At 40.1% G+C, this 20,145-nt stretch overlaps 1 protein-coding gene across 1 annotated transcript in view; it reads right to left on the bottom strand.

Annotated features, from left to right (window-relative positions):
• Window positions 1-18,322, bottom strand: part of asic2 (acid-sensing (proton-gated) ion channel 2) — a 424,924-nt gene extending 406,602 nt beyond the window's left edge. Inside the window, exons 1-2 of the mRNA XM_066641655.1 lie at window positions 18,080-18,322; window positions 14,580-15,196 (exon numbers count right to left, since the gene is read on the bottom strand). Of these exons, the coding sequence (XP_066497752.1) occupies window positions 14,580-15,185 (606 nt within the window). The 5' untranslated portion in view covers window positions 15,186-15,196; window positions 18,080-18,322. The remainder of the gene's footprint in view (window positions 1-14,579; window positions 15,197-18,079) is intronic.
• Window positions 18,323-20,145: the final 1,823 nt, after the last annotated feature.

Here is a 20,145-nt window from a genome sequence, read left to right as displayed (position 1 = left end):
GTTTTTACTTTGCCTCTGCATCTACATGCAGCACCAGAGTCAAAGAATTACTTACAATTCGTCTGTAATTTGAGACTTAGGCGGCTTTTGTTTTAAATTTGTTTGTAAAAATTCATTATAATTAGAAAACCCAAACCTGATCAGTTAATGTGAGCCTGGTAAAGAGTACAGGCAACATAATTACTTTATATTATTAGGATTAAGTGGAAATTAGCTGTCTTAAAATGGCAAAAGGTTTAGTAGGGGGCTAGTTTACGTAGCTCAAGTGTTTAGCACTGCATGTTTCACTACTAACACACACCCAACAACTTTTATCCAGACAGAACATCCAATAAGCTTCCTTAGGAAGGAACTGTAGTGGTGGCGATAGATAAATTACATAAACGTGTTTATAAGTGGTCTTACTAAAACAAGGCACTAAACCATTTACAGTAAAGATGTTGACCACTGAGTTTAACCAAATAAAAAAAAAAAAAACACATTTTATGTTTCAGAAATTTATGATTACAGCAACAGTTCACATCCAGACAAACGATATAATTAGATAACATTAGATATACCGTTTCTCAAGGCAAGGTAATGTCTGCATAGGAACACAAATGAAATGTCAAACCAGCAAAAATGCTACACCCAAAAGTGATTTAAATGTATGGAACCAGGTTCAATTCAACAGCTCTATATTCCACAGGCTCCACATTGTGAAACAGATATTAAACTGCAGTGGCCAAATATAATAACATTATTATGAAGGCTAACCAGGAGAGCAGTTGTACAGTCTGAGGCAAAGGGTAGGGGCTCAATCCCCTCTGGGGTCTATCTGTTCACATGCCCCACTAACAACTTGTAAATTTGGTCACGCCTCAGCAAAGAGGTTGAGTCCAGTTCATATTCATGTTTCCCTATAATGTTTTGTTTTAGGGTATAGCAAGCATCTTGGATAAAATACTGTACTAACTGTATAATAAAGACACATTTAAAGTCATTTTATAAATACATTTCATTTAAAACTAGTGCAGGGAACGAGATAATTCCGGTACAATTTAAGCCCTGCGTCTAGAGCTAACAAAAGCATAACAAAGTTCTAACTCCAATTAGAGAATATATTTCAGTCTAATTAACCATTGCTACTGCATGTCAAGAGTCAGAACAAGTGGTCAGAGACCTGGCTAATATTATGTTCCTTGATTTGATGGATAGGGAGAAATACAAAGACCTAAAAATAGGCCCATGACCACAGGCTTTCTGTCCCTGCCATAAAAGTGGGCCAGCCTATAATGCATTCCATCCGAGCTCCCATTAGGCCTTTAAAAAGAGCCATAAATCAGCAATGATACATAAACCTTTATATTGCTAACAGTACTAATACAGGAAACAAGTGCTCAGAGACTGACCAACTACTGTGGTTAATAGCCATCAGCAACCTTTTCATATAACCTCAATTCTATTTTACCCTTTTTTCCATATATTCTCTACAGCTTATTCTGACTACTCATGTTCTGCTATACTATTCATTTATAGCATATCAAATCTGAACAAGCTTTATATAACTCCTTATCTGTTTGGTAAACATCTACATTTAGAGTACACGTCATAATTTTGAATGCCAGTTGGTGGGTGGGGTTCCTAAATAGGAACTCAACTCCTTACATGCATTGCTTTAAAAGGATTGCCAGTGCTTGATAAAAAATAATTATAAATCCAATAGATGAATAAATAAATAAAACCTGATATTTATTCCGTTTATGTACATAGACCAGTGGTTCTCAAACATTTTCTGTCATTCCCCACCCCAGACGAAGGGGAATGTCCGCACACCACCTGTACCATAACTCCCCAAAAATGGTAATAAAATACACATGCAAGTTAGCAATTTTGTAATTTAAGTAACGTCAACTTCTGTCTCTAAATCAGTAGCTTAACGTTATAACACCAGATACAACATTAACGCCAATGTTCAAACATTCAAAAATACAGAAAACTTGCCTAGTAATTAAACAGTGCTTCACTTTTCTATCTGTGCAATAATGAGCAAAGGCAGGTGCAGGACATAGGAGTGAGTGTGATATTGGTGGGGGACAAATAATTTGCTGAGTCAAAACCCATCCCATATCCAAAATATTACATTGCTATAAGCTGATTCCTGTAGATACTGCAGTAAAATACTGCATTTATAATGATGTGGAAGAGCATTTGATTAAAATTAACGTTAGAGAGTGAGACTGTGTCCCAAACAACACTATGGAACTTTACATACTACACTACAGAAACACTGATAAGGGTGGTGTATATATATATATATATATATATATATATATATATATATATACCTATATTCACACTATTCAGTGCAGCAGTGTGCAGTTTGGGACAAGGCCAGAGACTTAAGTTAATTTACTGCATGTTTAGAGCACTTTCTCACAATATGAACACAACTAATATTAACGTTAACCAGCTCTCAGATCCTCCTCTGTTTCCCTAACAGTTGCATACAAGCCATTTTTATAACTGTAATTAGCCGTCATTGTTATCTGTTGTGCCAGTGAAGCTGATGATTGTAGCAGCTTTATATTTGAACAGGTGCCTTAACAGGCTGAAAGAAAACCCACCTTCTCCGACTCCCTGCAAAATTGTGTTAATCTCAATGGCGCATTTTCAAATTATAAGTTTGAAAAAAAAAAAAACATATTTTGGTTCTAGGCAAGCTACATTTTTCTGGTCTCCGATCTAACGTTTTTATTATGTATAAGGGCTATTAATGAATCCATTGCGAGTGGGTGCATTTTACTGAGTAAGATTTATTGGCAAGGCACGTTCAGGATATTTATTGTGGATAGGTCTAGGCCTGTGTTTCTCAGTGTGCGGTGTGTAGGTAATGCAGGTGGGGCACAAAGAATCTGAAGAAATGAGCATTTGTTTAGTAATAAGTCTTTATTAGTACAAAACCTGGAAACTAGAATACACACTTTTGAACCCATCCACCTCTGGGAGTCACCAGCAAGAGGAGCTCAGAGACAGGAAAATGTGGATAAGACTGCTGTACTACTTTCTCCCAACTGTATTTCCAGCTGCTGTAGCCAGCTGGAGATACAGTTGGGAGAATGTAGTATTTTTTGAGGCATGTGGGAGACGAGTGGTGTGGCAGACAATTAAGAAATTATTTTATCATATATAAAGTCACCTTCGAGAACATGCCATCCACTGAAAAGAAATCTAAACTTTTCAGTGATGGTATAATCTGTGTTTTATGACTTTGTCATCGTGGTGTCATGGGGCATTTTGCCTTGCAGAGACTTCCTGCAGTCTCATTCATAATGCTGCAACAGCCTAGTGTTAGGGTATAAAATGTAAATAAAATATACACATTCATAACCTCAAGCACAAGCAATATTTCTCATTAATGTTAAATAATAAAATGGTTTTAGGGTACTTTCTCATGATATAAAGACTCATTATATGCAGTGAAGGTTGATCCAACCATATAAACTCAACACACACCAAGACTCTAGCACATCAGTGAAACTGCAATGCTGAGGATGATCCACAACCATTCATCATTCATTATCTGTTACCCTTATCCAGTTCAGAGTCGCGGTCCAGAGCCTACCTGGAATCACTGAGTGCAAGGCAGGAACACACCCTGGAGGGGGTGAAAGTCCTTCACAGGAGACACACATTTACACATTCACTTACACACTCACACCTACAGACACTTGAGTTGCCAATCCACCTACCAATGTGTGTTATTGGACTGTGGGAGGAAACCGGAGCACCCGGAGGAAACCCACGCGGACACAGGGAGAGCACACCAAACTTCCTCACAGGATCCACAACCAATCCACATGTAATTCCTGCCCTGGATTTGACCATTGAAGGGCATGTTGAAAGTTTTAATCCAAAATATACAAACATTTAACAGGGACATATACAGTGGACATGGATCGTATAAACAGTACCATGTAAAGTGTCTACATCAAACACAAATAGGAGCTGATCAAATGGACAATTACAAAAACAAGATTTAAAGGCTTTAAATGTTAAGTCAGACTGATGTATTATCACTGTTTCTAGACTTAGAAAAATTGACTATACGTTTACATGCAAACCTGTATATTATTGTGCAGATAGGTCCAGACAATAATTTAATATCAGTATATATTGCAATAAAAAAATGTTTCAATAATAATGATATTCAATGATTATTTTCAATGATTTTTCATACATATTCTCAATATTTCAATATATAATTTATAGCTTCTGTCATTGACAGACGGTCATTACAGGGCTGTCATCAGTTTAATTTTAAAGTTAGTTAAAAAATATTAATATTGACAACTTTTTGTTGTTTGATGGTGATGTGATGTTGCTTTCAGTTCTTGGCAGTTTTTCCTGTGGCTTTATTGTTCATATCGATATCTGAATTACATCATATTGACCAAATTTAAGAAATATATTGTGATAATGTTTGGCCATATCGTCCAGCTTTATGTGCAAAGCAACAGATGGAAAAAAGTCAATAACTGTAAAACCACAGGGTGCAGCTGTACGGCCAGCGGAGCAGATAGTGGCCAAGATATGTACAAATATGTCATTTTTAAATGTTATGGCTTCTTGGCATAAACCACAAATAACTGCAATTTGTCTACAATGGTCTTATAATAGGTATAATTAAGTATTGTCGCTTGCGTTTTGAAATTTGATGTTTAAATCAGTCGCTTGCTCAGAGACTAAAAGCTGAAGTGATTAAAAACTCTTTGTACTTGCCACCATCATTAGCACTTAATCAGTTTTAGCTTTTCTGATTAACCTAATTTAAGCTTCTGTACCAGCATGAGTTCTGTTGCTCTAATCATTAAAATCCTGAATGTATCAAGTACATCCATGGTTTTGATTAAATCTTTAACCATGGTTCATTCTTCACCCTTCTCTCCTTTTACCATTTACCACTTCATGCATCTTGCTTATTTTATACATAAAATAAATCAATAAATCAGTTTGCAGAAAAAAAAAAGTTAATAATCACAACCTCAAGCAAGTGACGAGGCCTTTAAAGTTCTTTACAGCACAGATCTCTTCACTGACTATAGCAAAAGCTCTCATACATTGCTGAAAAAGGTTTATAGAGGTGACAAAAACACATTTTATGAGATCAATCAATCTCCTGCCAGCCTACAGCGATCGCTGTGTTATTACACCAACTTTTACTGTCTGATGCTGCCAAGTAAAAGGATGTAAGGACATTGTATTTCATATTAAAATCACTTGAGTGTTATAAGCCAAAGCATCTCATCGCTGATCCTTTTCTTTCCGAAGCCACGGGCTCAGATTCCAGGACCTTTGGCCTTAGATGAGCACAGAGGAGATGTACACACATGTCCAAATTTCTGCAGACACTTTCCCAACTGCTAATCTTCTGACCTCTGTACTCAAGTAAACGTTTAATAACTTGCCCATTAGGACTCATACAGAGGATGACAGAGCAATTACACTCAGTGTTGTGAAAGATTTGCAACAAGTAATAATAATGACGACTAATTTACTGGAAATTGTGCAAACTGTAGGTACATCCTCTGAAGTGGGGATGGGGTGGATGGTTTAAATTAGGGCTGCAACTAATGATTATTTTGATAATCGATTAATCTGTCGATTATTTTTTCGATTAATCGATTATTAATCGGATAAAAAGGAAGACAAGCCAAATTTGGTTTCCTGTCTGTTACTAGCATATTCAGGACACCATCAGTGAAAATAGCTGCTTGCTGTGGTGTGTAGATCTGCAAATTGAAATTACATAAATGGATATTGGGTGATGCTGCCATGTGCTGAGAATAAAAGGGAAATTCAACTAACACATATGATCAGATATGGTTAAGATATTTAAGATTTTAGAGAACTAATGTTGTAATTGTATAAGAAACACACAACTTACCATTATTAAAAATTAGTGTTTACATGAAGAATTAACCCAACCCTTACATTAATTTTATATTTATCAATATTTAACACAGTGTATGTAATGTAATATACACTTATAATGTAATATACACTTGGCTGTGATACTCAAACACTAACACACAATGCCAGTCAGAAAAGTCCTTGAAAAAGACTTTAAATATATTATTTTTAAAAATGTTTGGATTTTTTTAAACTCTGAATGTAACTGCCACCACATTTAAGGTGGAACGGAAAACTCGCTAAATATAAGTGATGTTGTGCTGCTGTGCCATGCGAGATCAGCTGTGCACATTTTGCACCTAACGCTGTTCTTTGAAGGCGTTAATGTAAAGTGCTCCCATACTTTTGATGACTTGGGTCGTACATTTTTCTCTCTGCTTGTGCTAACATTATCCTCTGCTGTGACCGCCTTCGCCATTTTTCAAACCCTTCTTTCAGAGTTCGTCACGTGCAGCAACTGTACCTATGTGTATAATAACTTAGACCCAACTAATCGATTATTAAATTAGTTGCCAACTATTTTAACAATCGATTTTAATTTAATAGATTAGTTTTTGCAGCCCTAGTTTAAATAGTATACATATTTTGAACTCAGCATTTTGACTGAAGTTACCTTTCTGCAATATTACTTCATGGAACATTTTTCATAAAAAAATAAGGTACTAATGATTTTATTAATCACAGACTGTTACAACTAATTTATTACAATATCACCAACTCCTAAATAAATATATACAAAAACTACAATGAAAAGTGAAATTTCAAATCACATTTATATATTTATAATTTGCTTCTGAGTGTGATTTTATTTCTAAATTAAATTTTAGAACAGTTTACTGACAACTTCCGTAGTTTAAGAGATGGTCAGTTACGCTTATATCTTAACTGCAATAAGAATTCTCTTCAGTCTCATGTTCTGAAAATGGTCCCATATCAACTGAGCAGTAGAGAAGGCAGAGACTGTTCAATTTAATAAATGATACTAACCTCAAAATGCTTTTAAAAAAAAGTTAATGATGAAGCTTTAAATGTGGCACATTCAAGACGACAGCTTTTGATTGAAGATGCCCTTTAAACAGATGTGCTTGGCTTAATGGAGACGGTGCTCCGAGGAATGCAGGAGTGAGACAAGCCTGTCACTTTGATTGGAATAAAATTTGACATGCACTGATGTTGGCCGTCAGGATGATCACCAGAGCTCAGTCAGAGACTTAATTACACCCCAACACACATGCCAAAAAATGTCTTTGCGAAAATATGTATGTTGTGAAATCTTTGACTTTCAATATATCAGCAGATATACTCTATGAACAACGGACAAATAACACCATGTCCAAAAGTAACAACCAGTACCTGTTTCATTTCTGCCTGAGCATCAGTGGATATTGTGGAGAAAATGAGTGTTTGCTCTTTTCATGCTCACAGAAAAAAGACAACAGAAAAGAAGAAAAGTGTATCATTTTAGCCACCCCTCTTAGGGCAGTGACAATGTAAACATTTTTGATGAATGCATTGGCCTTTTTCATTGAGTACTAGCAGCCTGAGCCCTAGTCCTGTGCACTGCAGCGTCGTTGAGTAAGGTGTCTCAGCACGGGGTAGAAATGTGCAGTGACTCTAACCCATATATATGCACTTTACACATTGAAAGCTTGTTTTGTTCTTACCATAAGCACATACACCTTGCTCTCCACTGTGATCATTCTACACCGCTCCTTCCACACAGCTATTTTCTCTGCTCTCTTGGGCGCAAACACATCAATGAATGCTTTTGTGCTCAGCGCTGCGTTGCAGGTCCTCATTCTTCTGGCTAATTACTACTTGTCCAACATGTAACAAAAGAACTATCATTATTTGTCATTATGTTCAAGAGGATGCATAAGCACAAGTACACAATAATACAGACTTGGAATAAACACAGACACTAGGGTACCCCTGTTAGTTGATAATAAGGGTTTTAGGATTCATCAGTATTGGCAAAAATCCCACAAAATCTCACACTCAAACACACACGCACACACACACACAAACACACACACACACACACACACACACAGGGTATGAGTCTGCTGTTTAACACATTGACTTGATCAACTGTCAACTGTGAAATGTAATGTAAAGCACTGTTTAAAACTGAAATCAAAGGTTTTGATTTTGCTGGGATACAGACATAGCTCACTTCCCCAGCACATCACTGCAGCAAACATGGCTCAGTCTACCCCCCAACTCCCGTGGTCCATGGGGTCATTTATAAACACGTCACTCAGTTGCTGACTCTGGTCCCTGGGGTACCACTACATTGCGCTCACTCATTCCTTCACTCTCACTCTACATCTCTCATCCCTGAATGTTTCGGCCAAGAAACACTCAGCAGAAACTTGGTGTCAAAAGGAAAATATACAATTTTCTTCCCCTATACTCAAACCTAATGGTGCTACAAGACGTTTTTTGAAGCGATGCCATGTAAGAGCCACTTGAACCTAAAGGAATGCTAGGAGAACCTTTCAATGGGTGGTTCTTTAAGGGATCACTTTGGAAAATGAAAGGGGTGTGAGTGTGAGTGTGTGTGTGTGTGTGTGTGTGTGTGTGGGTGTGTGAGTGTGTGTGTGTGGGTGTGTGTGACCAGCTCAAAATATGAACCATTCTACATCAGTTAATCTTTTTATCCTCTGCCAAAGTACATCCATGCCAAGAACCTTTAGAAACCTTTTTTTTTTGACGCAAAATGGAAAGGGGCACAAGCGGATATCAGAGGAGGAAACTATCAGCATAAGTTAAAGTCTCACTGAACTTTAAAGAATTTTAAAAGTGGCAAAGTGTTATTGAGTGAGTGCTAGAAGACAGCAGAGAGCGCCAAAGGCTTTGAGCACTAATCCCACAAGCCCTACAGACCAAATCCTCAGAGCAGCTCAGGCTTCCCCTCTGAGTCCACAGGATCATCGTAACATTGATTTCTAAATGACATCAAATTCACACCCTCTTTTCTTCCTCACCAGCCAGTAAACACTGATAAGGTTTACTTCATGCATCAGAAAGAAAGAAGAAAAAAAAGTGGATGATTCCTGTCAAACGTTAAGATCCAAGCCTCTTTTCTGCTGATTTGTTGCTACATTTCTGCGTATCTATTAGAATGTTTGAATGTATACTATTTAAGCTATACAGGATATGCTGAGGATCTGTTACTTATCTTGTACAAATCAGCCAGTCAGTCAATCCCCTCTCATGTTACAATATTGGACCTCAACCAAAGCCCTAAAAACGATACCAGCTCAAACATGGCTGTGTGTAATAAGTTTTCTAATGCACAAAAAAGGGGGAGTGGGGGGCTTAAAACTAAATAAAAGCCTTTCAATATATAAATGTGTAACGGCACTTTACTAAAGCAACAGAGTAAATTACATTTTGTTTGAGGGGGGCTAAAGGGTTAATTGCATTAAAAGGTGGGAAGGATTTCATCAGAATAAGTTTTCTTACTCTGGTTTCAAAATAAAAGCTCCTTTATATTAAAATCTTTTTTTTTTAAATAGTTAAAAAGCTTGTGTTCAAATATTTGATTGACAAAATAAAATTAAATAAATAACTTAAGAAAAGGAAACTAAAGTCAGTGGTAGAATCTAAACTGCAGTGTAAACGTTAGTGTTTAAGAAAGCATGAGTCAGCCATTCAGCAGATAAGCATTAAGAAGCAGTTTTCTAAGGGACAGCAGCACACTGTTTGTGACCAGGCCCACATCAAAGTCATTGCAGGGTTTAAACGGAGGAGTCCATATCCAGACCTGGGGATTAATACAGATGAGTCATCACAGCAGGCCAAATAAGCCACCTATGAAGGCTGAGAAACCACAACATTTACAAACAGACTACAGTTTAATCAGAGTCGACTCTGCGGGGACTCGCCGTGACTCACCACATGATAAATTCAGGATCAAAACACAATAATTACGCAGTATAAGTGCGTAGGCAGCACACCACCACACGGGATACAGCAAGAAGGAAGTGTTTTGTAACCCTCCACGGCTCACGATAGCCGCTTTCTCACAGCTGTTGATTTGTTTCACCATGCGTGGATAGGGACCACTCTGGGAGAGATGCTATCTTTAAGTTATTTCACTATCTGCTGGGTTTGCGGGCAGCTGGTAAGGGATAACAAAACCAGGAGGGTGATAATTTGCTCTATTTACACCCTATGGCTTTTACAGAGTGAAGAAAAAAAAAGTAAAAGAATATATAACAGTGACAATGGGAACAGTCCAGATCTCTGTGGGTTCTGCCACTAGCTCGCAAGCATTTGCTGTGGTGAGAAAACAAATTTACACAAAGTATTCCCCTTACTAAAATGTACTGATTTTTTTTTTTTTTTTTAAGCTACCTTTATGGCCAGAGCTAAAAAGATGAATCATTCAGATTCACTTTCTGAAAGTAGAGCTGAATGATAAGGCCAAAATTTATATCACAATATATTTCTGAATTTCAGTCAAAGCGATATAATTCCGATATCATATGAATGAACAAAAAGGCCAGGAACAAAGGCAATATGACACAACAACAACCACAACATCTTGGCTTTGTCAGTATTAATATTTTTAAACTAACTTTAAAATTGAGTGCAATGAACTGATGGCAGCACCCTGTAATGTCCATCACTCAGTGACAGATGCTGTAAATATATATTGAAATAATTAAACTGTGCACTAAAAAATCATTTTTTAAACATTTATACTGCAATATATATTGATATCAAAATATGGTCCAGTCCTATTTGAAAGAGTGCAGTTTAAGTTGTAACTTAATTCAATACAATTATAACATAGTCGCTGTCTGATTAAAAAACGTATCTCCCCAAGAAAGAAAGAAAGAAAGAAAGAAAGAAAGAAAGAAAGAAAACCTTCTTAACTGTCAATGGAAGCAAATGTAATAAGATTTTACGCTCATGCATTTTAAACTCATGTATCCAGACTGCACTGAACTGACCACAGGATTTAGAAGTTTCTTCAAACACAGCATTGACTGCCTGAATTCACTGGGTACTGGGTCTTCAATGTAATGTCAACCAAAAACATCTTAATTGAAACAGACATGGATTTAAGAAAATAATTGCAATTATTGAAATCACAATCACATAATTGGTGAGAAAAATCTAATTAAATATTTTAAGGAAACTGTCAGCTCTAGTAAACTTTTAATTTGTTGAAAAATACTGAGGGCGGCACGGTGGCGCTGCAGGTAGTGTCGCAGTCACACAGCTCCAGGGACCTGGAGGTTGTGGGTTTTATTGCCCGCTCCGGGTGACTGTGAGGAGTCTGTGAGGAGTTGGTGTGTTCTCCCCGTGTCTGCGTGGGTTTTCTCCGGGTGCTCCAGTTTCCTCCCACAGTCCAAAAACACACGTTGTTAAGTGGATTGGCGACTCAAAAGTGTCTATAGGTGTGAGTGTGTGAGTGAATGTGTGTGTGTTGCCCTGTGAAGGACTGGCGCCCCCTCCAGGGTGTATTCCTGCCTTGCGCCCAATGATTCCAGGTAGGCTCTGGACCCACCGCGACCCTGAATTGGATAAGCGGTTACAGATAATGAATGAATGAAAAATACTGCTTTTCAGTGTTTATATACACATACAGACTCTGAAAAGCAGTTTTTTTTTATGAAAATCTGTGCAAATCTTATTGCCAATAAACTCCTAATTAAGAAATTGCAACAATATGTATAAAATAAATGAGTAGAGAATATAAAACTGACGTATACATTATATACACATTGTATGAGTGGACATTTATGCATGATAACCCTGATAGCATTTAGCCTGCAGGGAAGAGGGAGAGAAGAAATGAATAAATAAAAATATATATATATGGGAAACACTGCTACACTTGAGAAATTCCTTGTGAGCTCATACTGCTAATGGTATACCTCCCCAGATCCTCGCAAAGAAACTCATTCAGCCATTTCTTAATAGAACTCCACCGGATGCCTGTACCTTCGGGTCTTTTTCAGTAGCTGCAGCACCACAGTTCGCGCGGGATACAAACATCCATGCTCATTCAATTCTCCATTCTACCTACGCGTCATTCTGTTAGCATATTAGCAGAGCAGCATTGGCAGAAACAGCCTACAAACATTGCATCCTAAATAGTCTTGCTCACTTTCCCAGAATAAGAGGAATGGGATGTGAGCCACCTTCACGTTATACAGCCACCCACAGAGATAGAACACAGTCCACAAGCGCCGTGAGGAAGGAAGTGTGTGAGAGGGCATGCGGGGTCACACCAGAGCACACACACACACAGCCAGCTAGTGTAATACATGGCTTTGATATCCTGGTCCCCATGGGGTGGGGGGCAGAACATGAACGAACACAACCCTTAAAAAGAGAGATCTTCAAAGATAGCCAGAGCACAGAGCCATTTCACATCTTTTTTCTCTCTGTGATGACACCTGCAGAGCAAGCAAATCTAACCTTAAACGGGGCCGACCACAGCAGGGTGTCCCACCTAAATGGACTGCTGAATTAACACACACAAACTTAAAACAGATGAGTAAAAGCTCTTGCTAGGACTAAAAGACCATGGCTAATTTGGCCATTTTAGAAACATTAATAAATAAATTTTAGAAAAAGTTGAAGTAGAGCTGTGTTAATTTATCAAATATGCCCAATTAAAAATGGAAACCCAGCTTCTGGCTTTGTGTTTTTATCTGATGATTCGAAGTTTATGACTGCTGTGCAGTGTTGTGTAGTTTGAAGTGACTAAACAAATTAAATCTCTATTATTTTTAAAAGTCCTTAACCATAATCAGTTAATACACTGCGATTTAAAGTTGGATGATAATACTTTAACGCTTAACACTTTCACGGACAGTGGTGAGAATTGTTCCATAAATATCTAGAAAGCGGCCAGTGTTCTTCTACAGATCATTAATAAAAATGACAAGTTGTAAATATATATACATGTCTTTCTCAAACCGAAGGCTGAACTCCAGTGCCTGTACAACACATGACAAATAAGCGACAGAAAACATCACAAGCAGAGGCAAGCAACATAGAAATATCAACAGCAGCAGAAGGAGACACATGAGCAATATGTTAAAACCATCTGTCACAGCATCAAAACAGAGCCAAGGGGTCAAAGCACAACGTTGCAACAGTGTGCACAGAACGCTACACCAAAGATATAGCCAGGGAAGATTGATAGAAAAGACCCTGATTAACCAACAGGTAAGTTTCCTTTCTAGAGCATGCATGATCATTCATTAAGCGCCAACCAGGAGCATTTAATAGTTAATGAACAATGATACTTAGCACACACTCACACTTCATAATTACCATATTACAGCAAGGCCATTCTTTATAGCACAGAAAGTGATCCACAGTCAACACACACATAAGCAGAACACTGCATGATATGCAAGCCTGACCTTCCAATCCATGACAGATATACCACTCATTTATTGGGTTTTCAGAAAGAAACCCATAAATAAAAATTAAATGAGATACTTTAGGCAAAAACAGAATGAGAACCCGAAGCACTGAAGATATTCAGTCTCCTAAAACGACCTACAGAGTTCAAAGAAGTTAACAAAGGCCCCACTACTCGCCTAAAGCTAGTGTCTCAAGTCCAGTCCATCCAAGATATGAAATCCCTCCATACCTTTCCAGTGCAGAGATGAATAACAAAGATTATACAAGTGAATAGAGTAATTTAGACAGCATAATAGCATAAAACCAAATCCCCACACACACCAATCAAATCCCCATCCAGGATGAATAGGACCACTTTACCAGCAAGGCTCTCCAAAAGAATCTTAAGCCAGAAACATAACCCACGCAAATGACAATGCCTAACCAGTGCTTTAGACATACAGTCCCATTGTAAATGCTGAAACCTTGATACTCAAGAGGTGACTGACATCACAAAGTCTGGAAAAAAGGATCCGCAGTCATTGTAACAACTACAACAACAAATAGAGGCTGAGGAGCGTGCCCTTCAAGAGCCTGGCTTGTGTGGCCGTTAAATCACTGTCTGAGGAATGACTGAGTATTTCAAGGTTTCTTTGGGCGCTTCATTTACCGCCACAGCTTCAAAATTTTAGAATGCAGCCGGCAAACTATATAACATTTAAAATTAAGCCAGAGTAGCTTTGTGCATAGAATTCATTGTGAACTCAATGTAAATTATGCCCAAGTTTCTCTTCAGTACAATATTTGGATGACACTTTATACTGACGGCAACAGTTTTATGAGATTATTTATTAAGCCATGGCATTTCAACTAAAAAAAAGCAGCAATATGCCATTTTCATCCTCAGTTTCTAGTGTCATAACTTTCGTGACACATTTTCCCAAAAATGTATTCATTTTAGCACAGAGCAATAAACACAGAAGTTATGACAATGTGCATGAGAGAGATATGACTGTGGGGCAAGAGACCTTGGGAAGGTTTGTGCTAGGTTCCTCCTAGCTGCTCTAGAAGAACGAGCTTGCTAATAAATAAGTCTCTATAAATAAATCACAGCACACCGCATCTGAAAAGTATAACTCTTTGGTCTGCAGCTTGACCCAAACACACCACAGCACTGAGCCTCAAACAGCCAGAGTGAGCAGCTTCATGGTGAAGTAAGCATAGCCTTCGCAGCAGATACTCACGGTTTTGAAGTCCCGGTGGCTACACTCCTGACCCTGATAGCGGCAGTAAAGCATCATCTCCTTGAGGTCATGACCCACTCGCTCTGTGAACTCACGCATGCTGAAGGGCTTGGGACGGAAATTGCTGAAGTTTGCTTTCTCCGTGAGGAAGGCCAGCACATGGGGCTCAGCCAGGTGAGGCTCGGGGATCTGCAGGTGCACGTCCAGCAGCGCCAGCAGCTCTCCGGCATGGTACAGGTCATTGCGGGTCAGCCGCATGAAGCGGTAAGCGTTGAGGTTACAGACAGTAACAGCAGGGAACACTAGGCTGCCAGATACTACAGCATCCACACTGGTGACTTGAGGATACTGGAGGAAATAGGCCACACGTTCTGCACTCTCCAGCACCAGCAGAACTAAGCAAGCGAGGAGGGCAGCGCTCCAGAGCAGGCGGCGTAGTGCAGAGCGGCGAGACGAGGAAGAGTGAGGGAAAACAAAACGCAGACCATGGAGAGTGCTGCGGTGAGCAAATGAGTCCCAGGACGAAGGGCCTCCCAGACTACCCATGACCCCGCTGTCTGTCTCATGACTGCCTTCACTCCCACAGCTGTCCTTTAGCTCCATCATCGGTGCCACACCTGCAAAACAGGACACCATTAATAAAATACAGATTTCATATTTACTCAATTAATATACAGAGTATCAATATTTTCAATGGAGTGGTTTGTTGGATCAGTAGTGATTAGTGTATAATTTGTATAACAATATTAAATATGCATATATTACATATTTTACATGTTTAAATCAATGTATTTATATATTAAACCAACACTAGGTAATCAATGGGAAAGGGGAGGGGAAGAGTGGGATACTACCCTCTTCCATAAGTCACAATGCAGTTTCTGCAGTGCTGAGCCAACAATAGCAATGACACACTGTCCTCTTTCTTTAAAAAGCTTTCATGAAGCATCAACAATTATTTTGTAGCTGTAATTTTAAGGTAGGGCGGCACGGTGGTGCAGCAGGTAGTGTCGCAGTCACACAGCTCCAGGGGCCTGGAGGTTGTGGGTTCGATTCCCGCTCCGGGTGACTGTCTGTGAGGAGTTGGTGTGTTCTCCCCGTGTCCATGTGGGTTTCTTCCGGGTGCTCCGGTTTCCTCCCACAGTCCAAAAACACACATTCATAGGAGGATTGGCAACTCAAAAAAAGTGAATGTGTGTGTGTCTGTGTTGCTCTGTGAAGGACTGGCACCCCCTCCAGGGTGTATTCCCGCCTTGCGCCCAATGATTCCAGGTAGGCTCTGGACCCACCGTGACCCTGAATTGGATAAGCGGTTACAGATAATGAATGAATGAAAAAATTATTTTAAGGTAGAAATATTATGTAGTGTTCATTTAAGAATGTAAATGGTTTCTAGTTCATTTCCAATATGAACTATTCTAAATGAATAGATGCAAAGCATTTCTCATTGCACATGTTAAGCTTGATCTTAAGACTATGTGTAGTTTACTCTACTTGTAGTACCAACAATCTTAGGCCAATACTGTCAGTCAATAAGAATTCCTCATATCGCCTAGAGCCTCTGCACTTACGCCCTCAGACTGTAAAACAGCCCTCACTGATAGTGCGTATACTTATTTTTATATTGCCTCTGCAAATGCTCAAGATCTCTTTCAGCTCAGAATCCCCCTGGGAATACGGCACATGGGATGGCTTTGGCTACACAAGCTCCAAAATGGACCTCAACTGATTCCTAACCTCACTGTTGCTAAATGTGTTAGGAACTGGTGTGAGAGCTGGTTGCACTCACTTCTCATGAACACAAGACATTCAAAACTAAGCAGTCACAGCACAAATTGTCAAAACTAAACACATTCATGTGCTGGAAGCCGAAGGTGAAGGAGTGACGTGATCGACACTGACGTACACTTTAAAACAGTATGTGCCATGTTCAGACGTTCAGACAGAAAACACCAAGGAGAGATGATAACTTATGTAACACACCCCTCTGTAGAAGGAGAAAGAGGGGAGGGAGACTGTATGAAAGATGCAGAAGGAAGGACAAATACATAGGGAAAGACCAAACATATCAATGGGTCAAATGATTAATACCTCAGAGACATGCACATGCAAACAGACACAACACAAACATGACTAGATATGATCAATATTTCAAAGTGATGTTTGATGTGCTTATTGTTGTCTGCAAGCAAAATGTCAAGGAGTAATTTACATTTTACTGCATTTCTAAACAAACAAGTCATTATTACTAGACCATTCACCGGTAACTACAATCCGGGGCGGCTTTATTCGCAATTTTTATATTTGTAGTCGTCTGAAAGAGTGTGTGTAGAAATGTGCATTGAAAAAAAATGATATTGTAATAAATACTGGTACATAACTGGTACATGAACAATTTACACATCTCACTGTGAGACTACAAACACATACACAGCCAACCCAAAGCTACCAACACAGCCTCCCATACCAACATTAAACTAAAATAATAATAATTATAATAATAATATAAAAAAAGTATATAAATGATTCAACTTTTAGATAGCGTCCCCATTAGACACCAACTAATGAGGCTATGCACAGACAAAGAAAAATGCAGTTTACATTGAGCGTTTGAAATAAATGCCCAGCTGTGTCTATAAATAAATACCACAGAGACATGACACACACAGTCACTGGGGAATGACCAACAGAGATCCTGCTCCAGATAAGTGAAGAGACCAGAGAGGAAAAGAGAGAAAGATACTGCCCCAGGCTTTCGCTCCTCCTCCTTAAACCCCTTCTAGCAATACACACATACACACACACACACTCCGCTCTGTTTCCCCCAGTTTCCTCTCTCTGCCCCTCTCCATCATCACACAGTTGTATTTCCCCTCTCTCACAGCCAGCCACACTGCCCCCCCCCCCACCTCCCCTTACCAGGTCCCCAACACATCCAAACAACTCTCTCCCTCTCTCGTTCTGCCTTCACATCTAAATACAGCTCTCATCCTCCTCACCACATTTAAACACATCTTTCTCTCCCCTCTCCGTCTCTCATAGACATCTCTCTGCTTTAACATTTCAAATACCGAGCTCTCTCTTAGTCTTAGTCTCGTCCAAACACAGTCCTCTCTTTCCTTTCCTCTTCCCCTACTCTATTTCCCAGTCCTCTCTTTCTGGCCAAGTCCAGCCTCGGTCGTGAGCCAGAGGGAATCCACTGCACCGATTTAAAGTAAGCTAACCCCACCGACAGGAGCCCATGCCCACACCGGTCAACAGCGAGTCTAACCGCGCGCGCACACACACCAACGCGTACACAAACAAGCACGCGCACACTGTCAAAAATCAAGTCTGAGCGCACCTCACGTGCAGCCTAACGACACGGCATCCAACCGTGCGTGCGCGTCTGCCGCGAGAAATTTGGGAAAAGAGAGAGAGAGAGAGAGAGAGAGAGAGAGAGAGAGAGAGAGAGAGAGAGAAATATGAGTGCAAGAGAGAAAGAGAAAGAGTCCAAGCACCTCACGTGCAGCCTAATGACACAACATCCAGCTGTGCATGCGTGTCTGGCGCGTGTATGTGGGAGAGCGAGCGAGCGAGAGGAGGCGGGTCAGGACGCGAGGCGATGTTGTGGTTGATCCTGAGGCGGTGCACAGCGTGCGTGCGCGTGCGAGTGAGTGAGTGAGAAAGAGAGACAGAGAGAGATGGTTTGCGTGGAGCCCCAAATCCCCCTCGTGCAGACAGACTGAGCCACGCGCGCCTCCTCTCGCCGTATCCACACGCCGACAGCCAGCTACTGGCGAGCAGACGTGAGCGGCACATACTCACGCGCAGAAAAGGGGGAGGCGAGGGGGGGTGCATGAACGTGCACGCGCACACTATCACCCAAGCGCTTAAAGTCTGCTTGTGTTGCTTGCTCTTTCCCTTACACTGTCTCCTCTCGAGGCTAGTGCACACGTCCCCCCCCCCCCCCCCCCAGGAGTGTGTGTGTGTGTGTGTGTGTGTGTATGTGTGTGTAATGAGGGGTAGACCGAAAACTACAAAGTGAGACAAAGTGAATGAAAGAAAGCAGCAGAGAGAAGGACAAATGGAGAGAGACATAAAACTGAAGATGCAAGAGCCAGGGATGGAAAGAGAAAAGTAAACGAGTGTGAGCCAGAGGCAGATCTCCATCTGGTGCAAAGGCAAAGAAAGAGTCAAGAAAAGGCAAGAAAGAAGCTAAATGAGGCAGAGACAGGAGTGAGAGAGGGTACATGCTGTGGCAGAAAGACAGAAAAACAAAGACAACAGAAGGAGAGACAGTCACTTTAGCTTGTACGGCTGACAGACATAATATTCAAAGTCTGGCTGGCAGCTATTTCGGAAATGTGATATGCATGCATATGAGAGAGAAAGAGGGAAAGAGTAAAGTCTGTAAGCCCTGTGGTGCGACAGTCATGTTCCACTCACTATTTGTGTGCGCGTGTTAAACAGAGCAAGCCATAGAGGCTACAAGTGTGTCTAGTAATAGAAAGAGACAGGGTACAAAGAACGACAGTAAAAGAGAAAAACTGGGGGATGGGAAGGAGGAAGAGAGGCCATTGGAAGATGAGAAAGAATATGACAGCGAAAAAAAAAAAGATTTCGGAAGAAGTGGGGTGCACTAGTGCGAGAACAAGAGAGAGTAACACAATGGACAAAAGCATACAGGACCCTGCAGCAAAACACTGAAAGAGTAAAATAAAATATCACCCCATGCACTTTCATCTTTAACATTTGGCCATGTTGCTATGTCGGTCATGCACTGTAATTCCAGTAGGAGCACATTTTCCTGCCCTCCTGGTCAGCAGGGCACACACTCAAGAAAAGACACTGGATATTTATAAGCAGTTGCAGGCTCCTGAGCCACAAAACCTATGGCCAAAGCTTTGCAGACACCTGCTTCTACAATGGTTCTTCTGAAATCAAGTGTTTCAATAGTGTTTGTCTGCCCTTTTCTGTAAAAACATCCCTTTTTGGAAACACACACACACACACACACTTTGGGATGTTTAATTTGGATCACAGAGTACACCAACTCTCAGCGTTCCAGGATTGCACAGCCTAGCACTGGCAGTTTTATACCCCTTTAGCTGATGCTTGGCATTCATGCGCATGCAGCTCCACCAGAGCGTCCCATTTTACTGGGCATTGCTTCTCCATGAAGACAGCACAATATGTGTGCTCTGTCAAACACCTAGCACAGGGTTCAATTTAAAGTAGCTGAAATTACTTACAATTTTCATGAGCTTTTAGACATCTAATGTGTGCACAAGGAGATGGCTGAGCAACAGTCTCTGTCCAGGAGGAGTTGGAGTGAGGTTTAAGATCCAGAACTAATCATCCATCAACACTATTATGGCTGCAATCATATCACAGCAACGTTTAAAGATTCTATTTCCCTGGTAAACAAAACAGTGCTATTTCTCTATTGTGTTTACCCAAAAACTGTGGCTTTGTTTGTTCATGAAATTAAAGTAGTATTTGCTTCTCTTATTCTTAAATACGGTGTAATGCTGTTTAAGGTTTACCCTGAAGGGGTCTTGACCACACTTCCCTGAAAAATATC

This window comes from Hoplias malabaricus, chromosome 13 (genome assembly GCF_029633855.1).
Source record: "Hoplias malabaricus isolate fHopMal1 chromosome 13, fHopMal1.hap1, whole genome shotgun sequence".
Classification (NCBI taxonomy): Eukaryota; Metazoa; Chordata; class Actinopteri; order Characiformes; family Erythrinidae; genus Hoplias; species Hoplias malabaricus.
Note: the sequence above shows the minus strand (reverse complement) of the source record. Positions and strands in the feature narration are given on the sequence as shown.